The 19,096-nt window shown below is 37.4% G+C and overlaps 1 protein-coding gene across 6 annotated transcripts in view; it reads left to right on the plus strand.

Moving 5' to 3' along the window:
• MCF2 (MCF.2 cell line derived transforming sequence) overlaps positions 1 to 19,096 on the plus strand; it is a 69,795-nt gene that overhangs the window by 32,832 nt on the left and 17,867 nt on the right. For 4 of the 6 annotated variants that reach the window (XM_069462857.1, XM_069462859.1, XM_069462860.1 and 1 more), the window contains 9 exons: positions 544 to 735; positions 1,751 to 1,942; positions 3,140 to 3,311; positions 8,110 to 8,147; positions 10,584 to 10,672; positions 13,081 to 13,147; positions 13,832 to 13,947; positions 14,065 to 14,134; positions 16,368 to 16,460. In XM_069462857.1, coding sequence (XP_069318958.1) covers positions 544 to 735; positions 1,751 to 1,942; positions 3,140 to 3,311; positions 8,110 to 8,147; positions 10,584 to 10,672; positions 13,081 to 13,147; positions 13,832 to 13,947; positions 14,065 to 14,134; positions 16,368 to 16,460 — 1,029 coding nt within the window. Of the gene's footprint in view, positions 1 to 543; positions 736 to 1,750; positions 1,943 to 3,139; positions 3,312 to 4,812; positions 4,861 to 8,109; positions 8,148 to 10,583; positions 10,673 to 13,080; positions 13,148 to 13,831; positions 13,948 to 14,064; positions 14,135 to 16,367; positions 16,461 to 19,096 lie in introns of all 6 variants that reach the window. The other 2 variants (XM_069462856.1, XM_069462858.1) reach the window with 1 other exon arrangement.

Genomic DNA, 19,096 nt, shown 5'->3' on the forward strand with positions numbered 1-19,096 from the left:
TCTTTATTTTACCTTGACAGACATTTCCTGAGCTCGCACTATGTTTCAGTTAGTACACAGGGGCGGGGGGGAGTCAGCAGTTGACAGAGTGGAGGCAAGGCCACTAAGATCCCTTTTGACATGGAAACCCTGTGATGTTCACATCAGGTGCATGATGACTGATAAGATTTCTGGGGCCAGGATGATATGAAATACATTAGTTTTCATTTGGCTGATGTGTACCTCATTTGACATATGTGGTTCTGTTCTAAATCCATACATACCAGGAGAAACAAATCTCATCCACATTCTGGGCAGGATGGTTAATTTTCAGTTTCTGGAACCAGAAATGCATGAGGTTCTGATGATATCGCTGCTGCAGCTAATTATTGGAACTGTAAGCTTTTTTTTTTTTTTGCAGCCTGTAGAAGTGTAATGTCAAATTGTATTTTTGACAATATCTCTACCTTGCTCAAACAATTTGCTTCTTAACTATTTTCTTCATTTTTCTTCTATACAAACAAAGATCATTCAGTTATTGTTTCCTTTCTTTCTTAAAATCAGGATCTGTTAGCAAAGGCCCGATTTGTGGTATTACATGGACACAGGCTTGCTGCAAATCACCATTATGCACTTGATTTAATTTGCCAGAGGTGCAATGAGCTACGTTACCTTTCCGATATTTTGGTTAATGAGATCAAAGCAAAACGGATACACCTCAGCAGGACCTTCAAAATGCATAAACTCCTCCAGCAGGTAATGTGATGGAAAATGATCCATTTCTGAAAAAGAATATACATTTTTTTTCCTGGGTCCTCCTGGCCTCAAATACTTTGTCCTTATGCCCCATGGTACATCTTTTATCTTCTCAGAGGTATGGTCAGGGTCTGGTATAGCTTTGGAATTAAATTTGTAAGAAGTATGAAGGACTGAGTTTAATTACAGTTTTTCAATCCATCTACCTATGCGCTATTTATGGAAGATCCAGTATAGTATGAATTTTGCACTCTCTGTTCTAAATATTGGGATTGTGGTGGTAATGTTTTGGGTACATCTCTCAAGCCTCTACTGGTGACAATTTGTACTTAGAATACTTTTAAAGTCTCACAGTACATTTTGCTAAAAGCCTGAAACTCCTTCCATATTTCATAGTATAGAACTAAAAAATTAAACCGCAACTAGAAAATATTCCTCCATGGCTTGTGGGTATGACCCCTTCCATGATTAGGCAATAAATTGACAGGTTGCCCCACAGATCTGGTCTTAACCGTGGAATGTAAAACAAAGGTATCACTTATAGACATCACGTCTGAACATAAACATTTTCAGTCTGTACATCTCTGGTAAGGAAACCTTTATTCTTGTCCTTGGCAGTCATTAAGTGTTTATATTACACTTTATGTTTTGCTAAGAGTTTCGTATTTCAGTTATTGATTTTGGGAAAATAACATGCAACTAAAAGTGTTAGTTTTGAGATGATAGTTGGACTCCTGCTGGAGAATAAATTACTTGTTATGAAATAAATGCAGTGCTCCCCACCCTTGGCTGTGCGACAGCAATACCTCTGGAGCTCTGTGAAAGTAAAAATGCCCAGCTTATAGCCCACAGGTACTGAATCAGATTTTTTGGGGCAGAACCCAGGTATCTTTATTTCTTAACACTCTGAAAACAATTCTGACTCACAGAAGCCAGGGCTGATAACCACTCTCTTAATGGGCCAACATATTTCCTCTTTATGCATTCATGGTATTTTTCTTGATTTTCTCACCAGGCTCGTCAGTGCTGTGATGAAGGGGAATGCCTTCTAGCTAATCAGGAAATAGATAAGTTTCAGTCTAAAGAAGATGCTCAGAAAGCCCTCCAAGACATTGAACATTTTCTTGAAATGGCTGTACCCTTTATAAACTATGATCCTGAAACCCTGCAGTACGAATTTGATGTAATGTTATCTCCTGAACTCAAGGTAGGAAACTTTTTAACTTTTAAATACACAAATTAAAAAATAATGGCAGTAGTGTGGGTAAGAGTTTTACTGCCTCACAGCTAACTTTATGTTGGATTGCATATGCACGGCCCTCTTAAGGATTAAGGGGGACAGTAGTGCCACTGTCAAGCATCAAAGAATCCAAAGGTATAAGCTTGCTATATAATGAAGAGTAATTTCCTTTTTGAGCTCTGACTCCATTGATTTTATACTCTTCACATTCTGGGAGCTCTCGCACGTGTTTTCTTTCCCATCCTTAGAGAAAGGATCAAAGCTGTTCTAGAATGTTGGGCCTAGTCAAGAGCAGTGTACCTCAAACATTTTTCCTTTGTGCTGCAGTGACCGCTAACAGATGCTCTGTGGACGTAGATGTGGCTTTCCTACTCAGAGAATGAAGGGGTAAAAATAGGATCTGAGTCTTCTTGAGGAAGGGGGAACAGGCAGAAAAGTTGGTGTCAGCAGGGTAGAGGGCCGTAGGTTAGTTCCGTACTCCCTTCTTGGACATGACATGAAGGACTCTCTTCACATTGGAGATGAGAAAATTTGTGATGCTATTTATGCTCTTAAAATGTGTGGTTGGAGCAGTATCTAAAGCCACGTTTAACTGAAGATCCTAGAGGCTGCTCCAGGAAATCAGAAACATGGTCATGGCAGTAACCAAGTGATTCCCTGGAAGCAACCAAGCTTAACTCTAGCTGCCTGAAAGCATCTAGGAGGGGCAGAGGGTGTATCATCCATTGGTGGTGCGGAGGAGCCTGTTATAACATAGAGAACTATAAAGAGAGGGTCCTATAGGGTAAAATGTAACAAAGTACTACGCCAATGTTACTCGTTTGATTGTTGTTATAACTTGGTGGCTTTCTCATGCTAAACCACAAAGGGTAATATGCCTTCTCTTCCAGCCATTATCCCCTCCAGCCAACAAGGGGGAAATCACTATGCAGTGATCAATTTCATGACTGCTTGGTAAATTTTGTTCCTCAGGTTGTTTTGGTTGAGATCTTGGTTTTATAGCCATGTGAAGATAATACATCAATCTGTTTTCTGTTACTTTCCTAAATTACTTCTAGCTATATTTTAAACTCCAAATCTTTTTTGACTGTTTGAGAAATGTAATAGGGTTTGTAATGACCCCATTTCAGAAAATGTTTCATAGAATTCTCATGCAACCTGCAGGTCCAAATGCAGACTATACAACTCAAGCTTGAACATATTCGAAGTGTATTTGAGAACCAGCAGGCTGGTTTCAGGAACCTGACGGACAAGCATGTGAGGCCAATCCCATTTGTGGTACCTGCACCCGAAAATTTGATCAGATCTAGAGCTCCATTTTTTTCATCTAAACATGGTAAAATTTATTACATTCACTTTCTCTTTTATTGCTATTGTTTACTTTGTTACTCCTGATATAAATACTGAATTCATTCTTCAATGGTGATAAATTAAAATTTTATTTCAGCATCTTTAGTTATGTTTAATTTAAATTCTATTGCACAAGGTAGGAGACAGATTGACATGATGGTAATAGAACACAGTAGTCAGTATAATACAGAATGATGAACATCTCAGGACTGAGTACTCCGGCCTTGAAAATGAGTATGAATATTTTACCAGTGTCAAACTCACACTTTTCTTCAGTAGGTGGAGGAAAGCATATGAAACTGGTTTACACATACATGCATATGCTCACACACATATTTACTACTACTCTAGATAAACCGTTACTTGGTTTTGATAAGTTTCTGCTCAGTAAATGGCTTAGATAATAGAATGGGTTGCTTTTTCTAAATCGGTGCTGGTAACTAATTTTGTTGGTAATTTACCATTACAGAGTTCATTTTCTAGTTTTAATCATTGTAGACTAATTTTAACCATGTAATATCTATTTGTTTTCAAAGTTCTATGGGAAAAATAATTGTCCTCGTAACAGTGTTGAACTACTCTGGAAATTAGATGGCCCTATTGCCTTATGGGTTCTCTTAAGTTGCCTTTGGGTCTGCCTCTTTGGGGAGAGTAATTTGGTCTTTGGGGCCCTAAGTTAATAGAATGGGTGAACGGGAGACTAAATTCAGTTTCTCTGATCTAAATAGAATCAGAGACTTCATTAGTATAGGGGAACTGCTTTGAAATTCAGACGAAGCTTCAGCCAAGGATAATGAGCATAAAAATATAGCTCATCCCCGGCATGGATCAGATTAAAAAGAGGTGATGAAAGCAGACAACGAGGCTTAGGTGATGAAAGTTATATAGTTAATGCTTATGAAATATACAAATTTATACTCACAAATAAAACTATAAACAATGTCTTAAATGAATAATACTGACTATATGAAGATAGATTGAGAATGCTGGAATAAAAGAGTAAAAAGAACAAAATAAAAAATAAGGGGATAAAAACCAATAGCTACAAGAATAAAAATGGAACAGGTTAATATTCTTGAGCAGAATACAGAACTCAGATTTCTGGCTCCATTTACTGGCTGTGTGACCTTGGGCAGTTCACTTAACTTCTGTTTATTTGTTTCCTTATCTGGAAAATAGGGACAACAATACCTACTAACTTCACTTTGTTGTGAAGACAAAAAAAAAATAGACTGGTAACTATAAGAAATAATAAACTGGAATATCCCTTTCCTCCAGTTAAAGCTTCTTAATAGCCGTCTACAAACTCAGCTCTTCTGAAGGTGTTCTTGAAGTAGCACACCTTGTGTTGAGGAACAGGGTTTTGAGGAGACTGTCCAAGACCCACACAAGTCAGTAGTCACTCAGAGTATATTTTGTTTTGCGTCGCTTCACTTTTTTTTCTTTCTGATATTCTTATTTAATGGCGTTACACTTTCTTTCTGCAGTGGGAGTTGGATTCTCTTTCTTTCAAGCATGTAAACTTTTTTCGAAAGGTACCCATCTTTATTATATTACTTTTCACCAGTACATTTTCTGAGTTTGTGTTCATGTGAAAAACCAGTTTGGCATCTAAAAACAGTAGCAGTTCATTCTTGCATTCTGCTTGCAAGTAACTTTTTCCTGTTTTTTTTTTTTTTTTTCATAATAACCATCCATTATTTTCTCTCAGTATGACACTTACCTTGGAAAACAACTGCATAAAAAGTAGATTATGCTTCTAATCGCAGTATCTTTCATATAATGACCACCTGAAAAAGAATAAAGGAAAACAATTGGTAATGTTAAAATGAATCAGGCTTTCTTTTGTTTTAGAGACTCTCATGTCATCCACAAGTCAACTTTTTTTTGGGAGTAGCTTGGATTTGTTTCAGTTTAAGACTGCCTCATGTATTTATGAGGAAGGGGGCATCTTAATGAATAAGTGGCGTGGATGAATAAGTGATTCTAACCATTATCCATCATGGTTTGTGAATCAAATCAAAGTATTATTTATGCTATAAACCTTGTTCATTTTACCTTATTGCTCTGTGAGTAATGGGGATTGTATTAATAATAATCTGTTCCAAACAATTTCTTAAATATTTTAATTGCTAAGCCAAATATATAAAATTTGGTCAATTCAAAGCATAAGTATTAGTTTTTCATAAAAATGAGTCAAACTGTTTTTTTTGTTGTTGTTTTTTTTGGCATCAAATATAATCCTGTACCTAACATAGTGCGTGACACCTAGCAGGATGTGTAACAAACATTTGTTGAATTAATGTTGAATACAGAGGGGAGTTATTGAGAGTGGGAGACATTGACAGTGAAGGGCAAAATGTAAAATGTGATTTGAGCTCCTGACTCTGTATCTCTAGCCTGGATCTTTCTCCTAAGCATCAGACCTGTGTTTACAATTTGCCCCCCCCCCTTTTTTTTTGAGACAGAGTCTCACTGTGTTGCCCAGGCTAGAGTGAGTGCCGTGGCGTCAGCCTAGCTCACAGCAACCTCAAACTCCTGGGCTCAAGCGATCCTTCTGCCTCAGCCTCCCAAGTAGCTGGGGACTACAGGCATGTGCCACCATGCCCGGCTAATTTTTCTCTATATATTTTTAGTTGTCCAGCTAATTTCTTTCTATTTTTAGTAGAGACAGGGTCTCGCTCTTGCTCAGGCTGGTCTTGAACTCCTGAGGTCAAACGATCCACCCGCCTCGGCCTCCCAGAGTGCTAGGATTACAGGCGTGAGCCACCGCACCCGGCCAACAATTTGCCTCCTTGAATTTCCCATAGACAACTCAAACTCAGCATTCACCAAATTAACTTATCTCTCTTGTAAACCTTCCTGTCTTCCTCATCTAAGCGAATGGCACTGTGATTTCCCTAGTTGCCCAAACTTGGGACCTTAATTGTTCCTTCTCATTCATGTCCTATCTCTGGTCAAAAAGTCCCATGTCCTGTGAATTTTCGTTTATTAAGTTTATCTCTCAAACCCATCCACTGTTTTCCATTCCCACTGCCATCCTTACTGCCACTTCTCCTAGTCCAAGCTAACTTCATCTGCTGCCTTGACAACTGCAACAGTTTCCCTGTCTTCCCCATCTCCCCACTTTCTCTTCCTTTTCCTAGGTATCTTACCTTGTAGACTTTGCGTGTATTGTTCTCCATCTGGAACACGATTCCTTTCCCTGTCCTTTCCCCCTTGCTGGTTTCTATGCCTCCATCAGATTTCCTGTCTCTAGGCCACTTCCTTTAGGTAAGCTTGTCCTCCCCACCTCTCCTCCTCTCCTGCGCTCCTGTTTGGTTAGGTGTTCATGCTATGTGATAATAAGCCCCCCCCCCCATATTTCTTCTCAGCTTTAGTGTAATTGTCTGTTTTCTGACTCTCTTGCTAGACTGAAAGCTCTGTAAGGGCAGAGAATGTGTGCAATTCATCTTTGTAACCCCAAGCACAGAGCTTAGCCTATAGTATAGGCACTCAGTCATTTTATATGTATTTACATTGTTGAAAGAATGAATACATCTACCTTGCTTTTCAGGAAAAGATGTGTTTCTCATAAGCTGTGTATACATTCCTTTTGCATGCCTTAATGTATTTGCAAAGAATTAATTAGCAAAACTAATAATTGCTCCCTAAGTTACCTTTAGAAATAAATTTGAATCTCTGTATATCAGGTTTCTTTAAAATGGGGCACATCAGTATTTCTTGAGAAATTGATTTTATGTGGCAATACCCACTAAGTTTAATATAAATTATATATGATTATATAAACATGAAGTTTATATATAAAAATATATTTTCATAAATGAGAAAGTGAAGTGTAGAGTCAAGAGAACATAATAGCACATCCTTTCCCTGAGTGTGCCTGATGCTGGCTCCTGCAGAGGCGGGAAGAACAAAAGATATGTTCCTGTTATGAGGCAAGGCGACCCATGTGTGGGTTTGACAGCCTTTTCAGCAGCCCTGAGAATTAGGAACTTAAACAATCTAGTCTTTGATTGGACCATGCCCTTGGCTTTGTAAGAACATATGAATTCCTTGCTTAATAGTACAGTGGCTCACTCTTTGTAAACCGAACATTTTAAAAAATAAAGATTAAAGCTTTGAATTTTTATGAAGTTTTAAAAAGCATTTTATCATGCTTTGGAAATGTTTTATATAGTCGTTAGAACCATGTGTTCTGACAGTACACTATGTGGATTTGAATACTACTTCTGATTCTTAGGACGAGATATTAACCTTAGTTCCTTATCTATAAAGTGGGGATAGAAGTCATTAGTTACCTCTTAGGGGTGGTTTTGAGGATTAAAAAAGAATTTGCATGCATAGCACTTAGCACAGTGCCTAGTATGTAGGAAGTGCCAGATAAATGTTAGATGCTCTAATTGCTAGGTTAAATTTTGAATTTTTTCAAAATTCTTTTTGATTCAGTTAATCAACGAGCTACAATCTGATTCAATGTTTATGTGTCAGAGTGAACATTAAATATGCAAATAATTATCAGCACTAACAGCTAGCTGCATGCTCAGCAAGTAAGTGAATGATGAATGAGCGAATGGGCAAGTACATAGCAAAATCATGCTAGTGAGAAGTTGAAATCAGGTAGATAGGTCTAACCAATCACTGTCTTCTGTAGTGTGATTTAAAAATACTAATATGAACATGTTGGAATATTAACTCTCTATTTAATAAACATACGTGTGTTTTCATTAAAAGTGCTGTCTTTAATTCTGGTTTGAAATTCTTCTTTCATATTTCTCTACCAGGGAAGAAGACTTGGAGACAAAATCAGAGCAACTTAAAAGTAAATATCATTAATTAATTCAAAATTGACTTTATTGCTGTAGTTGCAGAGTCGGTATGGGGGCTTAAGCCATATTTTTCATTCACTATGCTAATACAGTACATTTGAAAGCCTATTTATTCTAAAAGGGGGAAAAAAAAGCTGCTGCTGCATTGTGTCTAATTGCCTTACTGGCATATCTCCAGATATGCCAGCTTCTCAGTATGAGCAGTTTCGCAAGTCCTGGCTCGAGTTCAGAATCATTTCTGTAGAACATCTCATATAAGTTTCAGCTTCTCTTTACTACCACCCACATTCACCTCAATAAACCTAAATAAGTGTCGCACCTTTCCACAGAAGGAGCTTTCTTTCACAAGCGATTCCAGTCCTGCAAAGTATGAAGCACAGAGGAAAGGTTCTAATGGACCATGTGGAGGCTAACTCTGAGCTCAAAAAAGACATCCATTCATTTCTCTTTTTTTTTTAATTTTTCTAGAGACGAAGTCTCACTGTGTTGCCCAGGCTGGAGTGCAGTAGCTAATCCCAGGCACAATCATAGCTCATTGCAGCCTGGAACTCCTGGGTTCAAGCAGTTCTCTCGCCTCAGACTCCCAAATAGCTGGGACTACAGGCACGCACCATTGCGTTGGGTCCATTTGTTTCTTGATTGATACAAGATTCCTTCCTTCTCAGTTATCCATGATAGTCTGGTATCTGCAGGGCATTAGCCTCATCATAACCACAAGATCCTGTATTTTGTTTGTGTGCTTTTTATGGTGAATAAAGACAAGAGCATGTTTTTAAGGGGGCAGAATGGCATAGTGGTACAAATTGTAGAACTAAACTGCCTGGCTTTTAATCCCAGTTCCATCACTTACTGGGTGTATAAAAAGTTTTTAATATAATTGTTAGCTGCCTAGTGAATGGCCTATACTGATGTACCAGACTTGGTTATCATATTGTACAGTCACACTTCTGGTTTCAAGAAGGAAACAGGGTGAATGCCAAATTCCATAGTCTTACATGTCTTTTGGTTCTAACTTCAAGTCATGACACTTTAGCATTCCTCTATATGGATTTATTCAGTTGCATATACCCAGGGAAAAAACAACGAGGCTGTGGCTCTGTACATTTTCTTGGTGGGGTTATAGCTGGTAAACACAGTTTCAAACTGCATTCTTCCAATTCAAGTCAATTTGCACTATCCGTAGGTATTTAAAAGTATACATTTATGTTTCACATCTTTCTGCACCTGTATTTCAGAAACCCGTTAGGAGTAAATGGTGCATACCTATCTGTTAAGTGGAGTATGCAGTATTTTTAGTTTTCATTATAGTATTAAAATGATGATAATGGTTGGTACATTTGCCAGACATAACAAATCAAAGCACACCCTGAATGAGGGAGCATGATAAAGGTAGGAGACTATGGGCTTTGACTCTTGGGCTTGACTCTGTTTTATCACTTACTAAGTATGCATCCTTGGCTATGTTACTAAATCTCTGTGAGCCTGAATTTTCCCATATTTAAAATAGGGGAAAGAATGCCATAGCTTGCTGAATTGCTGTGAGGATTAGATATAATGATGTGTGCTAAACACCTAGGACGGTACCTGCCTAATATATAGAATGTCATAATAAATGTTTGTTCCTTTCCACCATGTATTCATTTTGGGTTTTAGTTGTCATAAAGCAATACTACATTGACTTGGAGGTCAGGTAAGCTTGGCTGTCCAATACAGCTGCTGTCGCAGAAATATATTTCAAATGCTTCTTAAGAGCAAATAGCCATCACAAATCCCATGCAGTTCACTCAGTAGGCCAGTACAAGTTCTTTAGAATCTGCAAAATAAAGCAGCACTTTAGGATCAGGCAGGCCATTTATAGCAACAATAGACATGTGGCAGAGATGTACAGGTTAATAGCTATTTTGAGAAAGAATAGACAGTTCTTCAGGTCTTAGTAGGCCTGGAGTGCATCATTAAATTTGATCATATTCAAGTTTATGGTGATGCCACTGAGTCAGTCATTAGAAAAAGGATCAATTATGTTGTGTGTCCTTGAGGAAAGAATTCAAGGATGCATGTAATATTTTCTAGAAAGATTTCCATGAAAAATCATTATGATTTAAAAGCTATTTTGATTCTTCAATGAATAAACTTCAGTTATCTGGAAAATCAACTTTTAATGAATGAATCTTATTTCCCAAGAGTGCCAAATAAATGAAAAACTAATGTATAACATAATTCTAATTAGTATCTTAAGTCTGTCTTCTTAGGCAACTCAAATAATTTTTTACTAGTACATACCAAAGTTATTTTTGAGAAAAACCATAGTGTTATTTTTCAATTTGTCTGCAGAATTAGGACCTGGAGTAAATTTAACTTTAGCTACATATCCTTGAAGAAGAGCTTTCCCTACATAGGTGCTAATTTAATTTTTAATTTCATTATTTCAGATTGAAGTGGTGCATGATTGCCGGGAGCAGAGAAGTTCTGGTCAATCCCCCAGTTTGGACGATGCTAATAGCTTGGATGTTTTAAAGAAGTATTCTTTTTTTCTTTATTAATATAAACACGCATGCTCATCTACCTGTAGGAGTCTCTGGTTCAGTGTTCAAGGCCAATATACTTAGAATATTGAGTTTACAGAATGGGGATTTACTGGGTGTGATAAAAAAAAGCTCTAGTGCAGGTGTCAGAAATCCTGGATTTAGGCCTGGCTAAACAGACCTGTGGTCTGTTTATGTGACTTGAAGAAAATTAGACATTTTCAGAATTTTCATCTCCTCTTTTTTTCCCCATAGATTGGAAAAGAAAATGAAGATTTTTGTTTATTTTTTTTAGTTTCTTTGCTCTTATTATTTTTAATTGACATAATTGTACATATTTATGTACAGTGTATTTCAATACATGTATATAATGTGTAATGATCAAATCAAAGTGATTAGCATATCCATCACTTTTTTAGCTTTACTGAGCTATAATTGACAAAATTGTACATATTTAAATTGTACAATGTGATGCTTTGATATATGTATATATATATATATTTTTTTTTTTTTTTTTTTTTTTTTGAGACAGAGTCTCACTTTGTTGCCCAGGCTAGAGTGAGTGCCGTGGCGTTAGCCTAGCTCACAGCAACCTCAAACTCCTGAGCTCAAGTGATCCTCCTGTCTCAGCCTCCCGAGTAGCTGGGACTACAGGCATGCGCCACCATGCCCGGCTAATTTTTTCTATATATATTTTTAGCTGTCCATATAATTTCTTTCTATTTTTAGTAGAGATGGGGTCTCGCTCTTGCTCAGGCTGGGATATATGTATATATTGTGAAATGATTACCATAATCAAGTTAGTTAATATATCTGTTACCTCACAGTTACCTTTATTTTTGTCATGAGAACAATTAAGATCTACTCTCTTAGTAAATTTCAGTATACAACACAGTGTTATTAATTATAGTCACCATGCTGTACATTAGATCCCCAGAATGTAATCATCCTACATAACCAAAAGTTTGTACCCTTTGGCAACATCATCTCTTTTTAAAAAGAAGTGAAAATGACTGAGCCAGTGCATCAAAAACTACAAAGGATTATAGAGATGTATACAGTGTTTTTATAGATATTAGTAATCATTATTTTATTTGCTTTTATAATACATTCTGGATATAAAAAATATTCACCTTTTAAATTTTATATCACAGAGTTTTAAGTAGCAAGTATTTGCAGCACGTTGTATAGGGACATATGGGGATATATATATACATACACACACATATACATATATTCAAAAACTTTTAAATGTTAAATGCTTTAATATGTGAAAAAAAGAAATAGAAAGGGGAAAAAAGGCCAAAGGTAGAAGTTAAATCAAATGGGTTACTTATACTGGGGAGAGGGAGAATGAATTTTAAATATGATGTCACTTGGAAATCACATTGAAAGGAAAATATGTTTTACAGGGACAGTAAACAAAATTATTACAGAAACTAAAGTGTGATCTACACTTGGAAAGACCAGTGTCTACTGCATGTCTTAGAACATCTCAGAACATTATTGGGAAAAGGGAAAAATAGTGCCTAAACTGCGAATATCATTTTTTTGAGAGAAAGAGAGGATACTAAAGCTCAAATTGTACTGTCAATAAATAAATAAATAAAAGTCTCAGACATTTAGGAATAGATTTTTATGAGTTTTTAGTAAATTGATTCTTAGTGAGTTAGAAATAAAGGATTTTTTAAAGTTAATAATAACCCTCGATCACTCTTTCTTTCATATATGTATTATTTCTTCTTCTTCTTTTTTTTTGGTTTTTGAGACAAGATCTCCCTCTGTCTCCCAGGCTGGAATGCAGTGGCGTCATCATATCTCACTACAGCCTCAAACTCCTGGGCTCAAGCAATCCTCCTGCCTCAGCCTCCCGAATAGCTGGGACTACAGGCGTGTACCACCATGCCTGGCAAATTTATTTTTTATTTTTTATAGAGACAGGGTCTTTCTACCTTGCCCAGGCTGGTCTCAAACTCCTGGTCTCAAGTGATCTTCCTGCCTCAGCCTCCCAAAGCATTGGGATTATAGGTGTGAGTTACCATGCCCGGCCCCTCTTTCATATATATATTTTAAAGAGTCTTGTGGGTGGTACCTAGTCTAGAAATCATAAAAGTAGTTTTAGCTGGGCGTGGTGGCTCATGTCTGTAATCCTAGCACTTTGGGAGGCTGAAGCAGGAGGATCACTTGAGGCCAGGAATTCGAGACCAGCCTGGGCAACATAGTAAGACCCCCATTTCTTAAAAAAAAAAAAAAAAGTAATTTCATATTTTGATGGTAAAACCCGAACCATTGGTAGTCCTTATGCATTAACTGTTTCTACCTTAGACAATTTATAATAATAATTAAAACATTGCAATATAATTCTCAAATAATAAAATAACTAAGTATGGTCTTATCATTTTAGCCATGTCCTAAATGAGCTGATACAGACTGAGAGGGTGTACGTTCGAGAGCTGTTTACTGTTTTATTGGTGAGTGACTCAAGTTATATTTTTCCCATCTTTTCCTGAATGATCCCTTGCTTCATTCATTAGAAAGAGTGTAGGATAATCTTCTGTCTCCTCCCTCGGTTGTCACATGGCAGCAGCGGGCATTTCTTCTATTGTTTGAGGCTGCATGTTGGTTAAATGTGTATATTCAAGTTTTCGCTCAGTAGTGGGAATGATGGATTCAGAATTTATTACAGAAGAGAGAAGCTTTTCTCTTAGGGATACAGCAGATTGTTATAATTATCCCCAGGGTGCTATTTAGAGATTATGATGTAAAGAACTGAGAGTGGGATAATAGTATTCATTTGACAAAAATGTCATAATATTAATTTGGTCTGGGAAAACGTAAACACATTGCCAGTTTAAGGACCTGTAATATATTTTTTCATACTAGGATTCTATTTTGTTTCCTACACTATGAGCTGCCCTGAAGGCCAGAGTTGTCACTTTATTCTGCCTATTTAGTGGAAAACCTTGACTTCCTTGTCCTGCCTTCTAAAAAAAAAGTCATGGCTAACTTTGGGAAATAAGACATTTGAATGTTAAAATTCAAACAACTTTACCCACAAATCCCCTATATATTCTGCTGTACTTATACGTTTGGTGGCCCAATCAAATGTGAATACAAATGTTTTTTAAATGCATAAATGTATTTATTTTGGGTAGGGCTATAGGGCAGAGATGGATAATCCAGAGATGTTTGATCTTATGCCACCTCTCCTGAGAAATAAAAAGGACATTCTCTTTGGAAATATGGCAGAAATATATGAATTCCATAACAGGTATGTAATTGTTGAATCAAATATTTCTTTTTCATAAAATTATTTAAAGGGCTGTTGACCAGTTATTATATCACACGTGAAATCATACCATATTTTTTTTCTCTAAAATTTTCACAGCATTTTCATGAGCAGCCTGGAAAATTGCACTGACGCTCCAGAAAGAGTGGGACCTTGTTTCCTGGAAAGGGTTAGTTGAATTCTTTAAAAAAATATATATAAATATGGGCCACCAAAATAGCAGCTGATTTATAAGTACAGATTTAGAGATAAGATGAATATTGTTTTTTTATGTCTTTGTATGTTTTTAGAAACTCTCCAGCCAGTATTTAATGCCAAACCAAGTTTTGTTGCAGAAACTGACACACTGGGGTTCCCAGAGCATGCAAATGCCCGTTGTATTACGTGGTATCAAATGCTTCAATGGCTCAGCTAATGACCACTAACCCCTGGGTGATCCTAGGAATCAAGGGACCCTCCTGACCGTGAAAATGTGACAGTTGGGATCATCTTAGCAAAACCATTCTGGGCTTCGTTAATTTTTTGCCTAAAAGATGCTTTGCTGTTCCCTTCTCAAACATGGAGAGTCTTAGAATCGAATGTCTTCTGGCTTTCAGCCACCAAGGCATCTATCACAGGAACTTCACAAAAGCAGAGCTGTTGATTCTTATTATTCAACGAAATCATTCAGGGAGGCTTATTACTCCGTGTCCCAAGAGTGTGCTTAGTACAGTTGACTTCCCAGGTTAGTGATCATCCTCTCCTCCATTCGAGTTTTCTCTCAGAGTATTGTTTGCATATGCTTCCCTGCTTATCTAGTTCCTCTTCTTCCTGAAAGATCAGTTTTGTCTTGATTTGGGAATAAGTTCATTAGAGATCGTTGAAAGTTTCAAAAGAGATACCTTATCCCAGAAAGTGTTTACAAAATGAGAAGAGAATAAGGCTAAGAAAGAACTGTGTGTCATTACCTTTCTCAAAATGTTCTAACTTTTAAACACATTTAAACTGTGACCGAATGCTTCCCCACCTTCCTCAAGCAACAGCGTCCATATGCCCTTTGGATTCTGTAGAACGTTAATGTCTATATTCCTCGTTGGAGATTTTACATTTACTGTGCATCTTTATATGTACACATGAATTCTTTCCCCAACTTGAAGGGAAGCCCTTAGAGCCAGGGTTCCTATCCTATATATATATATATATATATATATATATATATATATATTTTTTTTTTTTTTTTTTTTGAGACAGAGTCTCACTCTGTTGCCCAGGCTAGAGTGAGTGCCGTGGCATCAGCCTAGCTCACAGCAACCTCAAACTCCTGAGCTCAAGCGATCCTCCTGTCTCAGCCTCCCGAGTAGCTGGGACTACAGGCATGCGCCACCATGCCCGGCTAATTTTTTCTATATATATTTTTAGTTGTCCATATAATTTCTTTCTATTTTTAGTAGAGGTGGGGTCTCGCTCTTGCTCAGGCTGGTCTCGAACTCCTGAGCTCAAACGATCCGCCCACCTCGGCCTCCCAGAGTGCTAGGATTACAGGCGTGAGCCACCGCGCCCGGCCTATATATTTTTGTATCTGTCCTAAGATTAGCAGAATTCTTGGTAACCAGTAGTGATTTAATAAATGTTTACTGATGATATGTTCATTTATTCAGTAGCCATCTACTGAATACCTGCTATGTACCCAACGCTGTGCTAGGCAGTGTGGATGCCAAGCCCAAGACAATTTAAGGTATAAAAACAGGGAAATCATTGATTGTGTACAGAGTGAGTTGCACTATATTAGAGATACACAAAGGGCCCTAGAGGGGCCCAGAAGAGGGGTATTTTACACAGACTGGGAGTATAAAAACAATGGCTTTATAGAAGAGATGGCTCATGAGATGAATGTTAAAGAGTAAGTAGGAGGTAGCCCGTTAGCTGAGGGTCAGAGAAAGATGAAGAGCGTGTAGCACGGGTGGATACCTAGATGGGTTATGCTACAATTATAACGTCCCAGTGATAAACCAAGACTGCTGGCTCTAACTTGGAAGTTAGCTACAATAGTTCATTCACTAGGGAATGGAGAGACTAATAACATGGGAAAAATATATTTCTTGGTACCTTATGAACTTACAGTTATGAAAAAATAGTCTGTTTTTATAGACGAGACAGAGAAGGCTTTTCTTCATCTAAGTCTCAAGCTTGGTTAAGTGGAAGGTCTGATGCCACTTGGATAATTATGTGTCCCTCTACCAGGTCCAATGAACATGCCGATCTTGGAATACAAATAGGGCTCCTGACGGGCTGCTGGTACAGCGGGCCCTTTAGGCCACATTCCCTGGGATGCTTGGCCATACTTACTCTTGCTTAGCCTTTCTTGATGACAAAAGTTCATGTTCACAAATTGGTAATTTGTTTGAATTTGCTGTTTATCACAGAAGGATGATTTTCAGATGTATGCAAAATATTGTCAGAATAAGCCCAGATCAGAGACGATTTGGAAGAAGTATTCAGAATGCGCCTTTTTCCAGGTAAAGTAATTATTCAAGTATTGGATATACTCTTTCTGGAAGATAATGGGATATTTCTTATTTATAAATTCATTTTTGACTTTAAGTAAGTTACATATTGATATAAGTTAAAGAGCAATTCTATCCTCTCTAAAACACATACATATACACACATGTACACATGCATGCAAACACATATTTGCTGCTCCCTAGAGGCACCTGCTTTAAGTACTTCTAGCTACATCTTTTGGTATTTCCTTCCATATCTCCAAATGACATGCTTATCTTCCTCCTTTCTACCATGGAAGGGGAGAATTTAGCTCTCTTTCACTGATTTCCACCCCACCACCACATACACAAATGTTTTTCTTCCAATATAGTTGGATTGTAATTTTCATTAGATGGATATACAGTGTTAATTTATTAAGACTATGTAATTTCTCTGCTCAGATGAGTCATGTGGTATATTATGGTTGCTTTTCCTTCCCTTTTGTTTGTCTTTGCAATTGTCTTTTTACTCAGTTTTCTAGGTTCTTATATCCTATTCTACCCCAACCTCTCTCATTTGTGAGAGTTATAAAAATCTTCTCAGTAAATTTATTTTTATTTATTTATTTATTTATTTTTATTTTTTGGAGACAGAGTCTTGCTCTTTTTCCCTGGCTAGAGTGCCGTGGCATCAGCCTATCTCACAGCAACCTCAAACTCCTAGGCTCAAGCAATCCTCCTGCCTCAGCCTCCCGAGTAGCTGGGACTACAGGCATGCGCCACCATGCCCGGCTAATTTTTTCTATATATATTTTTAGTTGTCCAGCTAATTTCTTTCTATTTTTAGTAGAGATGGGGTCTCGCTCTTGCTCAGGCTGGTCTCAAACCCCTGAACTCAATCCACCGGCCTCAGCCTCCCAAGTGCTAGGATTACAGGCGTGAGCCACCGCGCCCGGCCTTCTCAGTAAATTTAAACACATTTAATTTTTTCTGAATTTCATCTTCTTAAAGGAATCTCTCCTGGAGTTTTCTGACCTGCTCATCTAGACTCACTTGGCCTGTTGCACAGCAGTCCTTTGGGAATCTTGGTGAATATCACTGTGGGGATTCTCTTCACTTGTCTGTTCCATAGGATCTTCTGCTTCCCAGGTGCCATGTCTCCATCTTTCTTGTTTATCTCTCTTGTTTGGTGGAACACATCCTCTAGTAGTTTTACTGGGAAAATGTGCACAGTAGGTAGAAGTTTTTGAGAGCGTATGTGTCTGCAAATGTCTTTATTCTACCCTAACGCTTGATTGCTAGCTTCTCTGGCTATACAATTCTAGGTAAGAAATAATTATACTCAGAATTTTGAAAGTATTGCTCCATTGTCTTCTAGCTTCCACTGCTACTGTTCAGAAATTTGATGATATTTTGATTTTTTTTTTCCTTTGCAGGTGACCTCATTTTTGTCTTCTGAAAGCTTATGGGAACTTCTTTTATCCTCAGGGTTCGAGTGTTGGCACTATTTTCATCCATTATGCTAGTCTCATGGTGATCACTTTGAATTTGGAAATGCCTGTTCAGATCAACTCAGGTTTTTTTTTTATTTCCTCCATCCAATTTTCCCCATTCTCTCTTTCTGGAATTTCTATTGTCCCGATGTTGGATATCCTGGACAGGTTCATTTCTGCCATTATATTTTTCATTTTGAAGAGCCCTCTTTTTTTGTTCCCTCAATGTTCCTTTTAGTAGAATCCTGTTTTCATTTCATGAATTCAATATCTTCATTTATCTATTCAAAGATAATAATAGAGTTTCCTTTTAAAAATGGCTGTCTTTTCCCTACATGGTTTCTGTTGCCTTCAATTTTTTTTTAACTTTTTCTCTTTTACTTTATTTGGTTCCTGTCACTCATCTTAGATGCTGTCCTCAAATGTCTAATGATACTTGTCTGTCTACTTACATTAGGAGTAAGCGCTAGAAAGCTCATTGGAAGTTTCCAATGCATGTGTGAGTTTATTGACCATGATCCTGTGGATATATCACATTTTATTTATCCATTCATCAGTTGATGAACATTTATGTTTCCACCTTTTGGTTATTATGAACAATGCTGCTATGAAAGTTTTTGTACAAGTTTTTGTGTAGACATGAGTTTTCATTTCTCCTGGATATATACCTGGGAATGAGATTGCTGGGTCATGCAGTAACTCTATGTCTAACTTTTTGAGAAACTGCTGGACTATTCCAAAGTTATCGCACCATTTTATATTTCTACCAGCAGTGTATGAGGGTAATGATTGCTCCACACCCTCACCGACACTTGCTATTACCTAATTACTTCTTAGACTTTCAACAACCATACTTTTTTGAACTTCATCTTCATCTCCCACTTTCAGAGGTATTTGCTCTATAATCCCTGAGTCTTTGTGGAGAGGAAGGACATAAATTAAATTGTTCCTTGGCTTTTCCCTCTGCCAACTTGAATTCACTTTTCTCCAGTGTGCTTAGTGGTTTACCACTTGTCAGTTTGGTTTCCAGTTTCTAAATTTTGCTGAAGTTTTCTCCTTTCTCATTTTCTATGTAACTTTGAGTTCTTGCCTTTAAAAAACAACTTTTCCATCATTTTAGTTGGGTTTCACAAGTGAGGTGATCTAAGTGCATGTTATCAGTCCACCATCTTTAAC

Source organism: Eulemur rufifrons, chromosome 30, assembly GCF_041146395.1.
Source record: "Eulemur rufifrons isolate Redbay chromosome 30, OSU_ERuf_1, whole genome shotgun sequence".
Taxonomy (NCBI): domain Eukaryota; kingdom Metazoa; phylum Chordata; class Mammalia; order Primates; family Lemuridae; genus Eulemur; species Eulemur rufifrons.